The 22776-nt window shown below is 33.7% G+C and overlaps 1 protein-coding gene across 4 annotated transcripts in view; it reads right to left on the bottom strand.

Annotated features, from left to right (window-relative positions):
• The window catches only part of CDK13 (cyclin dependent kinase 13), a 135985-nt gene that overhangs the window by 24643 nt on the left and 88566 nt on the right, over positions 1 to 22776 (bottom strand). For all 4 annotated transcript variants that reach the window (XM_090287374.1, XM_090287375.1, XM_090287376.1 and 1 more), the window contains exons 6-9: positions 13210 to 13399; positions 11590 to 11646; positions 1875 to 1976; positions 1696 to 1773 (exon numbers count right to left, since the gene is read on the bottom strand). In XM_090287374.1, the coding sequence (XP_090143500.1) occupies positions 1696 to 1773; positions 1875 to 1976; positions 11590 to 11646; positions 13210 to 13399 (427 nt within the window). The remainder of the gene's footprint in view (positions 1 to 1695; positions 1774 to 1874; positions 1977 to 11589; positions 11647 to 13209; positions 13400 to 22776) is intronic.

Below are 22776 nucleotides of genomic sequence, written 5' to 3'. Positions count from 1 at the left end.
GATAAACTTTATTTGACTTTCTGCAAGTTAATTTTCTAGGACACTATTGCCTAATCTCTCCTTTAGAATTTTTGGACTAATACTCTGCAGACCTTTTTCATATTCTTTGTCAATTTGGTATATGTGTCATACTAACTTTGTAAAAAGTTGCAGAAAGGTTTATTTCTTACGTAATACTGAGAATTGGTTTAAAGTTTAGATACTAAGGTAAACCTGTGTACATTTAAATTTCAATTTTGCCATCATACTAGTTATTTGACCCTGGACAAATTCTTTACTTTTGTAAGGTCCCATTTTCTTAACTTTAAAAAGAAGACATAGGGTTGTTATAGAAATTAACTGAGGCCAATTCAGGTGAAATTCTTAGAAGAGTGCTTGCATAGTGTATAACTAAATAAATGTGAACTTATTATTAATAGGTGGCCTAGTATCCAATACAATCAAGACAAACAATAGGTAAACTGAAAAAATGGTTAGGGGGAATAACTTTAAAAAAAAGATACAGAGATACATAACTTAAACATTTTATTTTAACTGAAAATTTATAAGCGGACATTTATTCTCCAATCTCCTGACACAGACCAAAGCCCTTCTCTTTGAATAGAGAATTAATTGAATGAGATTCTGCATTATCTTTCTTGTATAAACCACATCCATAACATACCATCAAGGATTTAAAACAATCTCAGTATCTTCTAAATTTTTATGACTTTTCTTTCTAACTTACAGTTACTTGCCCATTCCTAATTACATAATTTGACAACTTTGTTAAGTCCTTGCAAAGCACTGCATCTGCCTATATTTAATCAAATAACAAATATACAATAATAAAAAGTTGGCATAAAAGAATGAAAACAACTATCTCTTGGTCATCATACTCTTCAATTGGTGGAATAAGTAGATAGTTACTAGAGAGAGGTAGCATACTAGCTGGAAAAATTCAGCTTGCCATATTATCTAAGCTAGTATTATTTACAAAAGGAATGGAAAGCATCTATTAATCTAGTAAGTCTGTTGAAGGGAAAATTCATAGTATATGGGTATCTGTGTCTCATACCAGTATCTTTTCTAAAAGTTTTCATCTATATTTTCAAACATTCATGAAAATCTTACAAGTTGTAAATTAACATTAGACTCATATGAGAAAAGCCCCTCTAAAAAATAAATTTATTTAAAATATTAGATGAAGAAAAAGTTACTAATGTATGATAATTCCTTATAACCTAGTTCCTATGATGGGCTACAAATAATGAAGACCTATGCTAGTGGATAGATGCATATATTTTGCTGTGTATACACACACAGATACATATAAACACATATACACAGAGGTATATGAAATAGAGTATTTCTTTACAACATCCTCAAACATTAATTCTTCCATCCTGTCTTACCTGAAAAAAAAAAAAAGCCACCATTTATTTTCCCCTCCCTCATATTTATTCTTCCTTCCCAGTCTTATCTTTTTGACCTCAAGTCCTTTGATTTAATCACAAAAAAGACTTAGGGACTTTAAGATCCTTAATTTTAAGAGAGCAATTATCAAAGTGCCTGCATTCTAATCTTTCTCCTCCATTCAGCAATCATTAGTCTTCAAGAGAACCATGCTGTTCTCCTCCTGAAAACAGACTGAAAGATTTTAAATTTCCTATAGAGTACAACACCTGCCAGCAAATATGACAATCATGAGCTTACCTTATTAATTCTAGTTGTGCAAGTTCCTGATTTGCTTGAAATATAGGTTTTTTAGTGAAGAGTTCACCAAGGATACATCTAATAAAAAAATAAAACCCATCATTACCAAATTAAACAATGATTTTACTTCACTAATAAAAGTTTCAAATAAATTAAACTAGTCAGAAAGCCTATCTTACCCACAGCTCCATACATCAATAGCTGGTGTATATCGTTCTTCTCCCAATAGCAGTTCAGGTGGGCGATACCATAAGGTGATGACCTTGTTAGTATACGGCCGACTTAAAATAAGAAAAAAAAAAAAGAAAAGAAAAAAACCAACTCTTTAAAGTTAGTATCTGGTAGAATAAGAGAGATTCTCTTAGGATATATTATTTTGGCGGATCAAAGTACCCCTAAAATCCTAATTAAAACTACTTTCAAATGCCTACTAAATACAGACATGCCATAACATATATGATCATAATATATATCTGAAAGCAATGTGATTAACTGAAAAATTTCTTTAATACATAAAAATAAAATGTGGTTGGCTAGTTTTAACTGTAATCTGGTCAAAGCAAGGTCTATCAACGCAACTGTTCAGTATTGCTTTTTCTTTCCATAATAACTTTTAAAGACATTAACTGATGTAAAGACCAAATCTGGCAAATTACTAGTATGTAACAAGACATAGTTGAAACTGGAACCACCTTACCAAAGTTTTCAACTGGGCACATCTTTGGCAATCTTTCATTGGTTTTAGTCTGCTTTAGTATGTGAATAGAAAGTACAGAAATGTAGATTGTAGTATTTGAGGTCTAGATGCTGCAAAGAACCACATAGTACAAATTCTCTGGCAAAATGTTTTCAATCCTCAGAGAATCATCATGATCTGCTGATTTATATAAATAATGAAAGTCTTAAGAAGTTAAAGGTAGTTCTCCCACTGACGGTGTTTAGGATATATACTTGAGGGTGATCACTTTGGCTTTAGATCAATTCTAAAACTCTCCTTCTGGATAGCCTCCAAATCACAAGGACATCAAGGCCATATCATAGGAAATTTCCCAGCAAGGGGAAAATATGAGCAAAGGGGAAAAAATTGGAACTATTTTGACAATATAATCAATAAAATATACTAAAAAAAATTTTAAAGTGTCTAAAAATAAAAAATGTTCACCTCTTTATGCCTAATTCCCTTTAAATTTGAAATTTCTTCCCTATTTTTTCATTCAATTCCTATACCTCTTTTAAGATCTATCTACATAAAGTCTAATCTCTATTTACAATAGATTTTCACATTCAATTTGTATCATACTAACCACTGTATTAAACACTGTATTTTTATATTTTCTACCCTCCCCCAAAGTCAAAAAACCCCAGAAATTATTCCTTATTATGAACCCCACACAACAAGCCCAGAACAATGCCGGGCACAAGGAAGATACCTTAATGTGTATGGCCCTGCAACTGTAGGTGACATACATGAATTAGCTAGGTGGGTGAAAGAATGAAGTTTGCAAAAATTATGACGACCAATTTTCTAAAACATTTCAAGTATCTATAAGCAAAAGCCATGGTCTTGTTACTCAAGTGCAATCAGATTAACTACAGTCTCAAGAAAATGTTTAAATTAATGTAAATCTATCTGTAAATAGTTCATTTAAAATCTTTTTATGTGTAAAAATGTTCATTTTTTTTTAAAGCATATTGAATTGTGTGGAGAAATTAGTGTTACTTCTACTGAAAAAGGAAAATTTAAATAAATTACTTTATATATAATATACGAGTATAAAGTTCTAGGCAACATTTAGAACACATACTTTAAATAAGCTTTTAAAACTAGTCTGTAATAAGCTTTTAAAAGTTAACACTGATGAGATAAAAAAAATGATTGTTTTATTAAAGTCAAGACAAAGCTTTTGATGATTTATTTCAAAATTTTGCAAAATAGATGTCGCACATCACTTTCTACTTAGTGTTTAATGAGAAAGAAGCAAACATTGAGAAAGTGCCCTGGCCGGTGTGGCTCAGTAGGTTGGATGGAGCATTGTCCCATAAACCGAAAGGTTGCAGTTTGATACCCAGTCAGGGCATGTATGGGAGGCAACCAGTGATTCTCACATCAATGTTTCTCTCTCCCTCATTCTCCTCTCTCTAAAAGCAATGAAAAAATGTCCTCAGGTGAGGATAAAAGAAACAAAACATATCATGAAAGTATGCAGAAACAAGGACTTTAAACATAAAGCAAATTCCAAGGTAGGGGGAGTTAATAGAAAATAAAGCCAACTGAATCACCCAGTTAAAAATTGTTTATAGCCCTGACTGGTGTAGCTCAGTGGGTTGGGAATTGGCCTACAAACCAAAGGGTCACCAAATGATTTCAGTTAGTGCACACATAGGTTGTGGGCCAGGTACCTGGTTGGGGTCATGTGAGAGACAACCAACCAATCAATGTTTCTCTTGCACATCGATGTTTCTTTCTCTCCCTCTCTTTCTCCCTCTCCTTTTCCCTCTCTCTAAAAATAAATAAATATTTGAAAAAATACTTGTTCATAGTATTATCAAGAATATATTCCATGTTAGGATATTGTGTTTCCAAATGTAAAGACAAAAGTAAAAGGCACTGAAACTATGTTTTGAAATGAGGACATTTAAATCCCAAAAAACTATTATACTATTGTAATATGAAAGTGTATTATCCAAAGTCTGACGAATAAACAAAAATCTAGAATCCCCAAAAATAAAACACTTCAAACTTAGTCTACTAGGTTGGCTACCCACTGTCAACATTCTAAAGATAGTCCTGTTTAGATTACAAAAAAAAAATGCAAACTGATATGACACCGCGTATATGATATTTTATTTTATTTTCTCATGGATTTTTTTTTAAAAATTACATTCTGAGAGATGTCTACCTAATCTCACACACACACAAAAAATTTCATATTGAAAAAGAAAATGAATTAAAAATACACAGTCAGGTTCTTAGGTGTTACAGAGCAAATCAATACACTTTAAAAAGGAAAATCTAAAAACAAAATGAACCACCCCAATTTATTCTCATAATTAAATTAGAGGCAATAAAATCCATAACCCAGCAAAACACACACATACAAAATCCCTCTTCCATTACATTAGGGAAGAGAAGATAAAAAACAAAAAATAAAAAATAAAAAATAAAAAACATACCAATAAGCTGTTTTTCTTGGATGGCTAAAAACTAAACTTCATAAAGATCAAGAAATAATGGTCTCAACATTATATACTCTGAATTTCAATTTCTACTAACTATCTTTGTCTGTAAATCCCATTAACACATTTTTTTTAAAGAAAGCAGAAACTATTTTTGGGGAATAGTTTGGGAAGTAACACCTAAAAATAAAAACAATTCCTTTTCATTTAAACCATCTACCTTAATGTGGCTAACAAAATATTAAAATGTAAACTCATTAGACTTATATTTATAAAACTACCATGTGAAACCTCAGGTAATTTTAAATATTTGATGTTATCAAAATATTTCTCATTTATAAAACTTATTAGATACTTAAACTTTAAGGGAGACTCAGAAATGAAAATATCACACACTTGCTCACCTGCTGAAGACTAAATAAGCACACTTCATTTGACAAAAATAAAATACCATATTTGAAAGGCAAGATAACAGAGACAGTGAAATTTAGCAGACTGTTTGCTACAAAAGAACTCTTAACAAACTGCCATCTATCTCCAAAGCCACCTTGAGAGGCCCCTCAAGCTCTCCAACTGTAAGATACTTTTTAGGTAATTGAAGTTAGATCCAGAGTCTAACCAGGGAAGCACTCCAGTATAATGAAAATAAACATCCTTTCTGCCAAAAGATCCAAGTTTAATTCTAATTTAGCTCTGCCACTTACTAACTGTGTGATCTTGGAAATACACTTAAGTTTTTTAAACCTTAATTTCTTTATCTATAAAATGTGCATAAGAATAATGATATCTACACCACCTATCTCATAGGACTGCTTTCCCTTAAAATAATTCTTGTGAAAGGAAACTATATATAATAAGGTACCATGCACAAAAGTTAGTTAAGTTTGTTCCTTTCTTTATAAACAACAAATATTTACTATGAATGCATCTTAAGTTTTAGGGTATATAAAATATGAAAGTTTAAAATACAGTCCCTGTCTTTAACTACAATTCTAGCTTTAGTGAAAATGCAAGAACACAAATAATAAGATCAGCATTAAGGAGGTAATTTTATCATGAATATAAGCTCACCTAGTCCTTGGACAAGTAACAAAGAGGCAATATTTCTCTTCCCCTATTTACGCCTATATAGAGAACTTTGGGGTAATTCAGTTTTGCTTTTAATGGAAATTTTATGAAAAAACACTAGATGGCGATACTGCATTCCAAAATGTTTTGATCAGTTAATTTTTAGAACCATGAAAGATGTTTTTCAATATCTTATAAATAACGATCTTAGCAATTTTAAATCCTTAATCTTAAAGCTGAGAATAATGAGGTCTGGAGAGATCAAGTGACTTACCCAATTTTTCACAACTAATTAAATAGCAGTGCCAGGAATAGCCAAAGATTCCCCATTTAGGTTAAGGAGTTTTATGTCCCTTGCATTAAAAAAAAAATGCTAAGTTATCTCTAGAAAATAAAGTTAATTTCAACTTATAGTGAAAGCAAATACTTTTTTATATGAAATGGTTACACAAAGAAAAAAAGATATGCTATCATTTGGAAAAGCACTGGAGCAACCTAGTAAAAAAAAACTCCAAAGAGGGCATATCATTGTGGTTCAAGTCATAGGACAGTTTAGACTTAACATAGTTACTAAAAACAATAAACCAAATTAAGAAATGGGGCAAAAAACCTTTGTTTCCAAGAACTATATTTCCCAATGCCAAATAGACAAAGTATGAATACAGCTGTTCAAAATGAGAAAATGACTTTTAAGTTTAAAGGAATCATTTTTTTCCAAATTTTAACCCAGTCATTCTCATGCTTTCTTATGTTGTAGAGTTCACATAACAGGAGATCCACACTGGTCACATGCCCTCAATGTCCAGTTCCTTCATACTAGCTATAATTCCATCCAGTTTTCCTCAAATTCAAAAAAGATGTTAAAAAAAATCAAATGAGGAAGAGATATGGTTGACACTATTAGAGTGGTAAGCTGAAATTTGCTCTATTGTTAAACAAATATACCCTGTAGTAATTTCTTAAACACTTTATTATTGTGTCTATAGCTAATTACTTAGAAAATACTTCAAACTGACTTAACATTGATGAGTATGTATTATGGCAAAGCCCTACCTTTCTGCTCATAATAAAAATGCAATATGAACGAAAAATCATTTGCTGTATGTTTATTTCAAGAAATATCTAGAAAACTTGAGATAACAGAGTAAAATCTATTAAAGGCATGTTTCAGTATATTAGAAATGAATTATGTTACTAAATTTTAGTCAAAAAATATATGTATTTTAAAGTCATTCCATTAAAATTAAGCCTACTTCTCTGATTTTTAAGACATTGAAATTATTCAAATCTAAAAAAGAAAAGCTTTAGGTTATATAAACCCCTGAAGGACAGAATATTTACTAATAAAACAAAATGATACACCAAATTTTTATCTTACAAATCTTAGTAAGCAGAAAAGTTCAGTGTATGCAAAGTTCTCAGATTTTAAATTTCTTACTTCTCTGAGCTCAAAACTCCCATATCAATTCAGCAGGGCAATGAGGATCATTGCTCAGTGAATATACCCCTCATTACACACCCGAAATTCCATTTTAAAAGGTTTGATATATAAAATTTGGCTTTATAGTCAGTTTTTCTGGTTGTATCTATTTCAATGTGAAAAATTATCTGCATACAAAGAATCTGAGATAACCATGGCCAGTATGGCTCATTTCGTTGGAGCACAGTGCCATAACCAGAGGAGGCTTTGATCCCTGGTTCAGGTGCAACCAATCGATACTTTCTCGCATCGATGTTTCTCTCTCATTTCTTCTCTCCCTCTTCTCTCTCTAAAAGCAATGGAAAAATGTTCTTGGGTGAGAAATAAATGAGTGAATGAATGAATGAATGATTCTGAGATGGAAAATGGTAATTCAGCTGTTCTCTACACTAAAAGCTAACATAAAAACAAGAAAAAGTAGGTTTATATTCAAGTATGACAAACACATACTGTATTATGAAAGGATAATATAATTACAGTGATATATAAGGAGATAGAATCCTTAATTAAGCAAAATTTACCCCTGAAGAACAGACACTGAAATTAGTCACTTAAGAAAATACACTTCAAGAGCAATGTTGGATTAAGTACACATGTGGACAAATTGGGAGCTGGAAACCTTGACTCTGCTAACAAATAGTTTTTGACCCTTAAAGTCACTTAACGCTTTCTAGGTTTCAGTTTTCTGAAGTGCAAAATGAGGGTTATAGCTTTTAAGCTCTAGAACAATTTTAAACTTAAAAACCAATCATACAATACTTTCTTTAAAAAATATTAATTAGATTCACATGTAGGAAAGTGAACAAAAGAAAATGTAAAGTATAGAAATGCAATTTTAAAAATTTAATTAGAAGTGTAGTGGGTAAAACAAAAGCAAAAAACCTCTGGCTAAAGTAGGTTGAGGGGACTGTACTTGTATCCAAAACCACTAGTCCACACCATAGTTTCTGTGGGGTTTCACGGAACTCAAATGAATCCAAAACATACCATTTAAAAACCTCTAAATAATAAACAATGAACATAATTTTCAGAATGGCACAGACACAGCAAGATTCAAAATAAGTAGATGTTTTTCACTCTAAAAAACTCAAAGGGTATTTTTCAACTAACCTGAAACTGGCAAAGATTCAGTGAAAGTAAATATCTATTTCTAAGAATTCCAATTAACTAGCATTTCTTTTTTTTTAAAGTATATTTTATTGATTATGTTGTTACAGTTGTCCCAGTTTCTTTTCCCTTTGTTCCCCTCCACCCAGTACACCCCTTCCCTCCAGCAATCTCACCCCCCTTAGTACATGTCCATGGGTCGTGAATGTTAAGTTCTTTGGCTTCAACCTTTCCTATATTATTCTTACCTTCCCCCTGTCTCTTTTGTACCTACCAATTATGCTTCTTAATTCCTGCACCATTTCCCATTTCTCCCCCTTCCTCTTCCCAGCTGATAACCTCCCAAATGATCCCCATACCTATGATTCTGTTCCTATTCTGGTTGTTTGCTTAATTTGTTTTTATTTTATTTTATTTTTTTACGTTCTGTTGTTAATAGTTGCGAGTGTGTTGTCTTTTTAATGTTAACAGTTTTGATCTTTTTCTTAAATAAGTCCCTTTAGCATATCATATAATAAGGGCTTGATGATGATGAACTCCTTTAGCTTTACCTTGTCTGGGAAGCACTTTCTCTGCCCTTCCCTTATAATGATAGCTTTGCTGGATAGAGTAATCTTGGTTGTAGGTCCTTGCTTTTCATTACTTTGAATACTTCTTGCCAGCCCGTTCTTGCCTGCAAAGTTTCATTTGAGAAATCAGATGACAGTCTTATAGGAACCCCTTTGTAGGTAACTCTCTGCTTTTCTCTTGCTGCTTTTAAGATCCTCTCTTTATCTTGAACCTTTGGCATTTTAATTATGATGTGTCTTGGTGTGGTCCTCTTTAGGTCTAGCTTGTCTGGGACTCTCTGTGCTTCCTGGACTTGTATATCTATTTCCTTTGCCAAATTTGGGAAGATTTCTTCATTTTTTTCACATAAGTTTTCAGTTTCTTGCTCTTCATCTTCTCCTTCTGGCATTCCTATGATTCGGGTGTTGGCATCTTTACAGTGATCTCAGAGGTACCTAAGCCTTTCCTCATTTTTTTCAATTCTTGTTTCCTCATTCTGTTATCGTTGACTATTTATTTCTTCATGTTCCAAGTCACTGATTTGAACCCTGGCTACCTTCTCTTCACCATTGGTTTTGTACGGATTTTCCTTTGTTTCACTTAGCATAGCCTTCACTTCTTCCTTTCTGGGTTTGCCGTACTCAAGTCTATGAGCACCTACATCATCAGTGTTTTGAACTCTGCATTTGTTAGGTCGGCTATCTCCTCGTCGCTTAGTTCTATCACTGGAACCTTGATCCATTCTTTTTTTGGGCCATATTTCTCTCTCTCCTCAACTTGACAGGCTCCTGTGTTTACCTCTGTGTCTTAGGTAGAGCTGTTGCACCTGCTATGTTGTAAGGGGCAGAGCCTTAGGTATTCATCAGTACAGGGAGGCCCGTTTCATCACATTGTGGTGCTGTGTGTTGGGGAGGAGTCTGAGAGGGAACAATGCCACTTGCTCAGCACTCACCCCATTTCCAAGCACTTCTCCCACTTCCCATATGAGACTGGTGCTTCTCTAGCTATTGCCCTGGCCGTGGTTCCCAGAGTGGGTGGGTTGACGGACGTTCTAGGACCGTAGGGGCCCTTTAAACAAGCAGACTCTACTGAGAGACCAGCAGTATCTTCTGCCACCCCAACCACCACTGGTTTTCACAGTCATAAACAGTGAGGCTTTATTTTCCCCCGTGCTGGAACCGTGAGCTGTGCGGTCTGGTCTGGTGCTGGGAGCACTCCCCAGGTGGCCCTCCCTCCTTTTTTTAATGTGTGACTGCTCTTTCCGCTGGCTGGCCACAGATGCTGTCGCCACCTCCACACCACGTCCTCTCCACCCCAGCTCTGCCCATCCTACCTGTCTGGATGAGTATCTCTTCTTTATATCTTTGTTTGTTGGACTTCCGTTCAACTCGATTTTCTGGAACTTCTGGTTGTCTCCAGTTTTGAGGTAGTCGTATTCCTTCTTGGAGGGAGACGCAGCGTGTCTACCTATGCCTCCATCTTGGCCACATGACAACTAACTAGTATTTCTTTACATTAAATATGGTTACACTAAAGAAATTACAGAGTTGCCATATAAAATGTCAGAATTCAATACATATCTAAAAATAAATGATGCTGTCTGACAGGAAAGAAATTGGCTATCTAAAACTTTATTTAAAGTAGGTTTACAGTTTGGAATAAACGAAACAAGAGTTTATTCTTATATTATTATTTATTAATTACTCTATTATTTTCCATACAAACCACTATAAACCTACTTTTTCCTATCCCTGTGTATCTAAAAATAAAGAAATAATGCTGACTGACAGGAAAGAAATGGGTTAACCTTGAGTTTTATTAAACTCAGTTAATTCCATAGTTTATTTACATAAAATCTATTTCAAAAAATATTTCTAAATTCCATATTAGTTCTAATAAGACAAGTCATATTTCACTACCACCAGGCAAAAAAGTACCAAAGTGAGAGACACACATCAACTTTTACCAGAGAAGCTTCAAACAGACGTTATACCTGAACTATCTTCCTTATAAGTTTCTTTCAATAAAAAGTTCCTGGGAGCTTAAAACAACAAACACAACTATAGATATAACTATAATTTTAAAAAAGGAAGTTCAAAATAATAATTAAAACAGTTTGTAAGTTTAAACATGCAAAATAAAAATCATATACTAAGGTTTCTCACTAAACACAAAAATTACAAATGTTTTAATATCTCAATCTGAATTAGAAACAAGTATAAATTTCTTTAAAAATTCCTAAGTTCATTTAAGTTACATTTAAAATGACACACTTTCTATTTACTTCTAAGTGTTAAAAACACAACTATTTTTAAATTAAGATAAATGTATAAACTTTTGTAATTAAAATAGTCCACCCAGTTATGGTGTAAAATTTTATTCTCCCGTGTATTTAACCATGAAAAATAAATTTCCCTTTGCTTAAAAAAATAAACTATCAATAAGGTATTCTTTCTATAGCTTCTAAAACTGGTCTCTAATGACCAGTAATATTCATTTGAAAGTACTCTTACCTTTCTTCTGAGCTATACAATCGAGCAAGTCCAAAATCTGCAAGTTTTATCTGCCCTCTGGTGGAAGTAAAACAAAATGAACAAAGGATATTAGTCTACTTTGATTTGGTCATACACACTTCTATTCTATTCCTAGAACTAATAAAAAATATACTTATACAAACTTTAACTTTGACCACACTGCAGTACCCAAGGTGTTATAGGTAAAGGCAAGTAGATAAATTCAAGATAAGATAAAAAATTAGTACTTTTCTTTGAAGAGCTAATATTGATACTATTTATATTAGTACTAGTACAACAGTATTTCAGTACTATTTAGTTCCTATTTAGAAAAGTACACTTCAAAGAAAATAAAACACAATGACATAATTTCTACTACTTAGCAATGAGACAACTTATTTGTTCTAGTCAATAAGGTTCAAGAAATAAGTCACATTTTTTAAAATTTGTTTAATTTTCCTGTTCCTCAGAGGGGCTAGGTGCATCGAATACTTTATACTAACCAAAATCACGACCAGGCATGCTTTACTTAAACTAACCAATAATACCAAATACAATAGAATTGTGAGAGTTAAGGTTATGCTGCCAGTAAAATATTCAATATTCTAAAAAATTTATTTGTTTGTTTGTTTGTTTGTTTATAGAGGGGAATGAAGGGAAGAAGAAAGAGAGGGAAACATCAATTGGTTGCCTCTTGCACACTCCCTACCAGAGACCTGGCCCACAACCCAGGCATGTACCCTGACCAGGAATCGAACTAGTGATCTTTTGGTTTGCAGAACAATGCCCAATCCACTGAGCCACACCAGTCAGGGCTCAACATAAACTTTATATGTATGTGTGTATGTAGATATATATTTGAGAGTGTGTGTGTGTGTGTGTGTGTGTGTGTAGGTATACACTTCAAAAAAATCCACTTTAAAACTGTGATGAATATTTTAAAAAACTGTTAATTAAAATAATTCTAAAATCTAGTCTTACTCCAAAGCTAAAATCATATTATCAATTAGAAGATCCATTCATATTAGTTGAACAAATATAAAACAAGAAAGTCAGCTAAGTATTATTTTATGTACATTATAAACTATTGTTGGAAGTTAATTAACTATAGTATATTTAACACAAAGTTAGAAATACCACAAGCTGTAATGTTCCTGATTGTGTTACAATAGTTTGAGCAATGAAACACAGTTGGCCCTTGAACAACACAGGTTACAACTGCACGAGTCCACTTATATGCAGTTTTGTTTTTCAATAAACACTATAAATATATTTTCTCTTCCTTATGATTTACTTAATAACATTTCTTTTCTCTAGCTTACTGAATTGTAAAAATACAATATATAGTACATTTAACATAAAATATGTGTTAATCAACTACTTATGTTATTGGTAAGGATTCCAGTCAATGGAGGCTATCAGTAAAGTATTGAGAGTCAAAAGTTATACACAGATTTTCACCCGTGTGTGTGTGTGGATGGGTAGGGGGTAATTTGGGACCCCTATACTCCTAGATGTTCAAGGATCAAATGTAATCTAAATTATGAATCCTTTTAACAAAATCTAGGTATACATTATATAAAACTCACTTTGAATGTATATATCAAACTCATATCATACCTATTATTTAGAAGAATATTTGAACATTTAATATCTCTATGCAAAAAGTTCTTCTTATGACAATAATCCAGACCTTCCATGAGCTGTCTCATAAATGACTTGATGTGATTTTCATTAAAATGAACCAAGCCTGATTCTAGTAGTCCCATCAGATCATGGTCCATATATTCAAATACCAGATAAAATGCACCTAAAAACAAAAATAATTAAAACATTAAAGATTTTTTTTCTTTCAACTTTTCTTAATCCTTGTAAAGAAATGCTACTTTGTCACTTTAATAATGTTCATCTTTCTCTTTGAACCTACTATCAATAAATGCATCCCAAGGATCTAACCCAGTTTGTATTTCATAACAAAACCCTTATGATATAAAAATCAATGGGCTGATTTTCACATTGCTGTTTCTGGGTATAATTAATGTAAAATAAATTCTTAACTGGTTAACATAAATGGTCTCTCAGCAGAAATGGCATAAAATTAAAATAGCTCATTAAAGAAAATTTAAAAGTAGCAAAAGAATTGTTTTTAATAAAAAAATAAAACCTGAGTTCAGTTGAACTTTAGATGACTTCCTTTAAACCTTCAACATATAATTTAATTGTCTACACAGCTGCAAAGCATTTGAAAGCATACAAATTACAACTTTGTTATGAAACCAGCTTAATCCTGCTATCAGATCCTAACATAACGTAGCATATAACACAGAACTTATAAGAGGAGATTCAAAAATCTAAATGAAACTTGCATAAATTGAATCTAAAGCTATATAAAAAAATATGCCAATCAAGCATAGTTTAGCAATTCAGAATGGAAAAGCTAATAAAATTCAATTCATCTATTTGTCAAAGGAATAAATTATCAATATGCCAAAAAAAAGGCATCTGAAGGAAGTTCACCATCAGTTTCTAATTAATCTGTTATAATCTTAAAAGTTTATAGTGATACTTCTCTGAAACCAACAACTAATGATATATTTACTAGTAATATGCCAGGTGTTGCATACAAAATGAAAACATTCATTACTCTAATTGTCCTAAAAGTTAGTAAAATTAAAGATAAAATATAAAAATTAAAAGAGACAATGAATGTCCTCCTGAAAATCCAAAAGAATAAAGAAAGAGTAGCTGGGTTAGAGAAAATCATATATAAAAAGCAAAAGATTTCATATATGCCAAAAACAATTCATTAGAAATAAAATGTAAATGAGTCCAAAAGAGAAAAAATTACAAATGATTGGAATAAACTTTAATTAGAATTATACAAATTCTTAAGAAATATCAAACTGTAAAATCTGTATTTTAATGCAATTTAAATTTTTTAAAAAACCAATAATTTTGTTTTCTTTGCTGAAGGGGACATTCAACTTGACAAAATAATTCTAAAATTCACCTTAAAGAAAACAAAAACCAGACTTGGACAACTGTAAATGTATATTGTGAACACAAGAACAATCATCTAAAGATAATTTTAAAAAGAAGCATCACTGATATGCTAAAAAAGGAGAAAAAAGGAATCATATAAAAAGCTTAATTAAGAAAGAAGGGAGAAAAAGAGTAGGAGGAAAAAAGACAACTAACAGAAACATTAACAAATATGAAAGATATTAATCTAACTGTATCAATAATCACCTTAAATGCCCGTGGTCTAAATACACCAATTAAAACACAGAGGCTGGTAAAGTGGATTAAAAAAAATAAGACCCAGCTATATGTTGCACATAAAACATCAACAATAAATAAAGGTAGAGAAATTAAAAGAATGAAGAAAACTGTTCCATACTATTACTAATCAAAAAACAAAAACAAAACAAAGCAGGAGTAAATATATTAATTTCAGACACAGCAGACTTAAGAGCAAGGGAAGTTATCAGTAATGAAGAAGGGCATTACCTAATGATAAAGGGGTCAATTCTCCAAAAAGATAGAACCACCTTTAATGAGTTTCACTCCTTAGAAAAGGCTGCCAAAATACATAGGGGAAAAAACGGAAAGAACTATACAGACAAATATAAATGATTCCTATATATGATTCTATATAATACTTCATCCAAAAATAACAAAATATTTATTCTTGTTAAATTTACATGAACCATTCACCAACAAAGAGCACACTAAGGGCCATAAAACACACTTAAACAAATTTAAAAGAAAAGAAATTATACAGTGTATGCTATCAGACCTCAATTAAATTAAAGTAAAAATCAGTAATAGGAATATAGCTGAAAAAATACAAAATACTTAAGAGTTTAAAAAAAATTAAAAAACATTAAAATGACACATGGGTTAAAGAAAAGGTCTAAAAAGAAATTTTAAAATATTTTGAAATAAATTAAAATGAAAATACAACTTAATTAAAATATGTAGGCTACAGCAAAGTTATTCCCTAGAGAGAAATTATAACATTGAAAGATGTATTAGAAAATAATATCTAAAACCAACAACCTAACTGTCCACTTTAGGAAACTAGAGAAAGAGCAAATTAAATTAGAAGCAAGCAGAAAAAGAAGTAATAAAAATTTGAACAGAATTCAATAAAACTGACAATAGGAACTCAACAGAGAAAAAACAACAAGTCTAAAAGCTGAGTCTTTGAAAAGATCAATAAAACAGGTAAGCAGCCAGATTAAGGTGCAAACTACTAATATCAGAAATGAAATTACTAGTATCAAGGTCATCACTATTGCTCCCGAGAACATTCAAAGGATGGTAAAGAAATACGTGAACAACTAAATGTCCATAAATTTGATAATCTAGATAAAACAGATTAATACCTTGAAAGACACAATCTACTAAAACTAACACAAGGAGAAATGGATCATTTCAACAGGCCTATGAGGCTTTTCCATAAACAGTCGGGCCATTGTTAAATATAACAAGAATGGTTTGTGGGACATCGATGTAACCTGGCAGCCAAGAAGAGTAGACTGAAATGTAAGTGCGTGAACAATGACAACTTCACCGTACCAGTCAGTGGGGGTGGTAGACGCTGTTAGTGAGCATGTATACTGTGCGGCCACTGCATTCAAAATAACTAGCAACAAATCTGCATCAAATTTTGCATTAAGCTTGAACATTCGTCTGTAGAAAACTTAAGTTGGATGAGTCAGAAGGCTGCAGCTATAGGCAACTGGTGATCGGCAGCTTCATCACAACAATGCGCCCACTCATACTAGCAATAACAACTGTAATTTAAAATTAAAAACATTTCACCAATTACAGCAACAAAACAAAAACACTTAGGTATAAATCTGGTATAAATCTAACAAAATATGTACAACAGCTATGTAAGAACAACCACAAAATTCTGAAACAGAAACCAAGCTCTAAATCAATAGAAATGTTCCATGTACATGGAAAGGGAAGACTCAATATTGTCAAGGTGTCAGTTCTCCCCAAATAGGCCAATAGATTTAATACAATCCCAATAAAACCCCTAGGAAGTTATTTTGTGGACATAGACAAATTGAAAAAGTTCACATATGTAACAGCAAAAGACCTCTGATAGCCAACCCAATATTGAATAGAGTATTAAAGGAGAATGAAGTTAGAAGGCTGTTACTATCTGATTTCAAAACTTACTACAAAACTACAATAATCAATCCAATGTATTAGAAAAAGAACAGACAAGAAGATTAATAGAACAGAAAGTCCATTAACAGACCTTAAAAAAAAAGTCAACTTCTCTTAGACAACAGAGCAAAGACATTGCAATAGCAAAAGGACAATCTTTTCAACAAATGCTGGAACAAGTAAACATGAAGATGGGGGGGAAAAAAAACCTACACACAGACCTTATATAAGTCACAAAAATTTACTCAAAATGGATCACAGACCTACGGGTAAAATTCAAAACTGTAAAACTCCTAGAATATATCATTGGAGAAAACTTAGGCGAACATAGATTTGGTAATGACTTGGTAGATTCAACACCAAAATCATAACCTGTAAACAAGAAATGGTCTTCTTGTGGAAGAAGTTGGACTTCATTCAAATGTAAATCTTGAGAAAGAAGAACAAAGTAGGAGGGATCACAATACCTGTTGTCACACTATATTACAAGGCCACTGTAATCAAAACAGTCTGGTACTGGCATAAAAACAGACATATAGATCAATGGAACAGACTAGAGCCCAGAAATACAACCCAGGTTTCTATGGTCAATTAATAATATGTGACAAAGGGGGCAGGAGCATGAAATAGAGTAAAAATAGCCTCTTCAATAATGGTGTCGGGAGAACTGGACTGGTACATGCAAAAAAAAATGAAACTAGATCACCAGCTTACACCATACACCAGAATAAACTCAAAATGGGTAAACCATGTCACCATAAAAGTCCTAAAGGAAAACACATAAAATTTCAAATACCCCACACAGCAATATTTTCACTGATATATCTCCAAGGGAAAGGGAAATAAAAGAAAGATTAAACAAATGGGACCACATCAAATCAAAAAGCTACTGTTTGGCTAAAGAAACCATCATCAAAATGAAAAGGGAACTGTAAGGGACACAGAAACTGGTGACTCTCAAACCAGTAAGAAATAATTAGCAGCAAAGGACAAATTAATTAAATCTTACATCAGGGGGTCCCCCAATCCGAGTCAACAGTATTAGCACACTTACAAGTCAGGAAGGGACATTCCGCAACTCAGCACAAATGCCTCTGAGATCAAGGGGGGAAGATTTTCATCACCAAACACAGAAAGATGGGAAAATGTAGGTAGACAGCCCAGCAAACAAGTTAGGGAAACTTCAAGGGAGAGCTGGAGACAAACCTATTACCAGATTACCCTTAGTTAATCATTACCCTCAGTTAATTTAATCGTGTTAGATTGTAACTCTGTATTATCTAGCATTACCCTGGCTGGTTTGGATCAGTGGATTGAGCGTTGGCCTGCGAGCTAAGTGTCGCTGGTTCGATCTTCCAGTCAGGGCACATCAGAGAAGGAAAACTCTGACTCCAAAAAACCTCCGCTGCCTTGCGGCATACCTCTTCAGGGGAAAGGCTAAGGGAGTAAACCCCGACAGAAAATCCGGAGCCGGAGTCCCTAAGGCGGTTTGACGTTGTTGTCAACACCGGCAACGCCTGCGGCACACTTGAAGCCAAGCTGTATTGACTCCGTCTTTCCCTTGGACCCTTCAGCTGCGAAGAGAGGGGGGGGTCTGCTGCATGGGCAACAGCAGACCCTCCATATCACCCTGCCCAGGCTCTGTAGCTTCAGCTTCACTGGAGAGGACACTCCAGCGTCATCGCAAGATGTCGATTCAACACGGGAGGAGACAGATACCCTGTCACTCCCGAGTCGGACTGCACAACCATTCTCGGCGGTGCAGATAGACTCTTAAGAAGCTACACCATCGTCTCTCGAGACGGACGGCTGCCGACGATTATCTAGCAAATGGAGAAATGGGGGAGAAGGAAGGAGGGGGTAGGGCTACTCCCGTTAGTATAAAACCAGTTTGCTTGTCTGCTTCCGCACACACGCATGTCCCTGATATGGCTGTGTGTCCAGTTCTGCAGACCCGTGAATAAACAATGCCTCATCTACTGTTTAAGTCTTGTGTCCCAGTGTTTTATTGTGAGTGTTTCTCACAGGAATCAACTGTACGGGAAAACATATTTGCCAATGATACCTCAGATAAGGGTTTAATCTCCATAAGATATAAAGAACTTATATCACTAAACACCAGGAAGACAAGTAATCCAATTAAAAATGGGCAAAGGACCTGAACAGACACTTCTCTAAGAAAGACATACAAAAGGCCCACAGGCATATGAAAGGATGCTCAACATCTCTAGCCATCAGAGAGATGCAAATTAAAACCACAATGAGATACCACCTCACACAAGTCAGAATAGTCATCATTAACAAATCAACAAACAACAAGTGCTGGTGAGGATGTGGAGAAATGGGAACTCTAGTGCACTGCTGGCAGGAACTGCCTTTTGAATCAGCAATTCCACTGCTGGGATTATAGCCTAAGAATCCTGAAACACCAATTCAGAAGAACCTATGTACCCTTATGTTCATAGCAGCCCTATTTACAATAAGCCAAGTACTGGAAACAGCCTAAGTGCCCATCAGTAAATGAGCAGATTAAAAAACTGTGGTACATTTACAGAATGGAACACTATGCAGCAGGAGAAAGGAATTTGTACCCTTTGCAACAGCATGGGTGGAACTGGAAAGTATTATGCTAAATAAGTCAGTAGGTGAAAGACAAATACCATATAATCTCACCTATAACAGGAACCTAATGAACAAAACAAACAAACGAGCAAAAGAGAACCAGAGGCATGGAAAAGACTGACAGTGACCAGAGGGGAGGGGTAAGGGGGATAAGGGGAGCAGAAGGGGCAGGATCTAGTCAAGGAACATGTATAAATGACCCATGGACATGGACAACTGGGTGGGGATTGACTGTGGGAGCAGAAGGGTGGAGGGGAGGCAGAGGAAAGCAATGGGGAAAAATTGGGACAACTGAAACAACAAAACAAAACAAAAAAGAAAAAAATCAACAATAAGTAAACAAACAGTCCAATTAATGCTATTAAAAATATCCTTATGGTTATAGTTTAATGTCCAATTAAAAATACTATTTGCAATAACAACAACAAAATAAAAAAGTGGGTAAAAGATAACCTCCCCAAAGAAAATACATAGATGGCACTTAAGCATATAAAACATTATCAGTATACTTCATCAGAGAATGAAAAATGGCAAATTAGAACAATAATGGGATATCATAAATACTTATTAGGTGGCAAACACATAACTGAAACACTGACAGTACCAAATTCTGTTAAGAAACCACCCACCATTCATCGCTTGTGACAATACAACACGATACAGTCTCTTCTGAGGAGTGTGTGGAAGTTTTTACAAAATCAGACATATTCTTACCATATGATTCAGCAATCACACTCCTTAATATTTACCCAAAAGAACTGAAACCTTATGTCCACACAAAAACCTGCACATAAACATTTATAGCAGCTTTATTCATAATCGTCAAAATTGGAAAGCAATCAAAATGTCCTTCAGTAGGTTAATTCATGAATAAGTAAACTGTGGTATATCCAGACAATGAAATATTAATCAGCACTAAAAAAAAAAAAAAAAAGGTATATGAAGCCATGAAAATCCATGGAGAATACTTATATGCATATTATTGTACTAAGTGAAAGAAGCCAATCTGAAAAGGCTAAATACTGTATGTTTCCAACTTATGATGTTCTGGAAATGGTAAAATTATGGAGACAGTATAAAATTCAGTGGCTGCCAGGGTTTCAAGGGGTAGGAATGAAAAGGTAGAACAAAGGAGATTTTTAAGACAATGAAAATATTCTTTGTGTGTCTGTGTGAGAGAGAGATTGATTCAGAGAGAGAGAGAGAGAGAGAGAGAGAGAGAAATTGAGATTGTTTCTGTGTCCATGGGACTGACTGTGCCAGTCTTTGTCTCTATTTTTGTGTCCTGGCCTGTGGACCTCTCTGACTCCATTGAACTCTGTATGTCTGTGTTGGACTCTGTGTGTCTGACTGTTTGACTGGCCCTATCTGTCTCTCTGATTCTGTCTCTCTCACAAAAGTAAAATTCTAAAATAACTGAAATGGTATAAAGAGTTTATATAAAACATAAATTAGGATTTATTTAAATATGTGTATATTTAAATATATATTCTATTATTTCTATTTCCTTTTTTGAGTTCAGAGTGTCTAAAAGGATACAACACACTGTTAACACTGGGATAAGTAGAAAGTAGCAAGAGAAAATGGGAAATTAATTTTTTCTTCTTATACGTTTGCGTTATTTCAATGATTATGGTAAGACACTTTACTTTTATACATCGTAGAAAAGAACTTTACTTTCAAAAGAAAAGTATTAAAGAATTGATTGTTAAAATAAAAGATTTTAAATTCAGTAAAAGCTGATCACATTAAGCTCTATGCTCACAGGCAAAGCAATAAAATTCAAAGAGAATACCCTGAAGGAATAAATTACTGTGTTAATTGCACTTCTGATCCCCTTCTTTGAGTAGTGGACAGCACAATCATTACTGTTCACTGCAATTAGACTGAATCCTTCAATACTTCCCCCACCAAAAGATCTGAGCAACCCTTGACAAGAAGCCAAGCCAAACATTTGAGGCCTAGCAATCACAACTTGACCTGACTTCTAATTGGTGGAAACCCTCTCATTATCAACCCAAAAGAACCCTGTGCTCTAGGGCATTCTAAGAAAACAGGCTATTGATTTTAGGATGGGCCTCCCTAATCTGTATCTCTTATCCAAGTTTTAGTAAAACTTGGACTTTGTAAAACCCCATGCACACTGGCTTGAAAAAAGGAAATTTATCAATCTTCTAAACATTCTCCTTGGTTTTTGGGGTACGGAGTAATATAGAGCTTTCAAAAATCTTATGGCAAGAGCCAAAGTTCCCTCTCTCCATTTCTCAATGCTGGCTCTATCCTCAGAACCTATACTGCCTCAAGGTGGTTGCTACAGCAAGAGACCTTTCTTGTTCTTAGGCTCACATCTCACACTTAAGAAGAAACCATTCTATACCTGAAATCTGAGGAAGAGTATCAAACTCTGGGCAGGAGAATTGTAAAGATCTGAGTGGCATGCCCCTAGGGAACTGGAAGTGGAGTCAGCTTCACAGCTACTTGGACTTAATAAGATAAAAGGTGAATCTTCAACAAAAAGCCGAAGGTGGTTGTTAGCAAAAGGAAGGTAAATAGGAGGGTAACTAGTTAAGGTATTAGGGTCAACTGTTGGTAAGAGACACCAAAACATATCAAATACATTATCTATCCCAAAGAAGGGCCAATATCAAGCTCTTTTCTATGTATGACTACATTGTCCATTCAGAAGCCATTAGTCCCATGTACTGATGAAGGACCTGAAATGTGGTTAGACTCAGTGAGATGTGCTTTCGATTTTGAAGACTTAGTACAAGAAAAAAATGTAAAACATCCCCCAATTTTAATATTCATTACATGCTGAAATAATATTTTAGGTAAAATATATTTTTAAAATTGAAAGAAGAAAATATATAATTAATTATTAAAAATATATGGCAAGAGGAATACACCAAGAAAATAAACAAATTCACTGACACACTAATTTAAATGAGATGAAATTGTCTACTTATTACTAATTCCAAAATCAAAACATTGTTAAAAGGAAAATTATAGCTAGCACAATTTATAAAAATGTGTTTTGAAATTCTTATGCCCTAACCGGTGTAGCTCAGTTGGTTAGATTTTGTCCTGCAAAGCAGAAGGTTACCAGTTCAATTTCCAGTCAGGGTACATGCCTGGACTGTGGATTCAATCCCTCATTAGGGCACATAGGAGAGGCAACCAATTGATGTTTCTCTCTCCTGTCTATATTTTGCACCTCTCTCCTTTCCCTACCTTCCCCTCTGTCTAAAAATAAATAAATAAAATCTTTAAAAAATTCTTATAGTAAGATTAATCCTAATACAAAAACTATTTCAAGAAAAGGATGTGCAAAAACAATCTACTTTCAATTATCCATTCGATAACTATTTACCAATA

Source organism: Furipterus horrens, unplaced genomic scaffold (genome assembly GCF_987537825.1).
Source record: "Furipterus horrens unplaced genomic scaffold, mFurHor1.1.pri manual_scaffold_9, whole genome shotgun sequence".
Taxonomy (NCBI): Eukaryota; Metazoa; Chordata; class Mammalia; order Chiroptera; family Furipteridae; genus Furipterus; species Furipterus horrens.
Note: the sequence above shows the minus strand (reverse complement) of the source record. Positions and strands in the feature narration are given on the sequence as shown.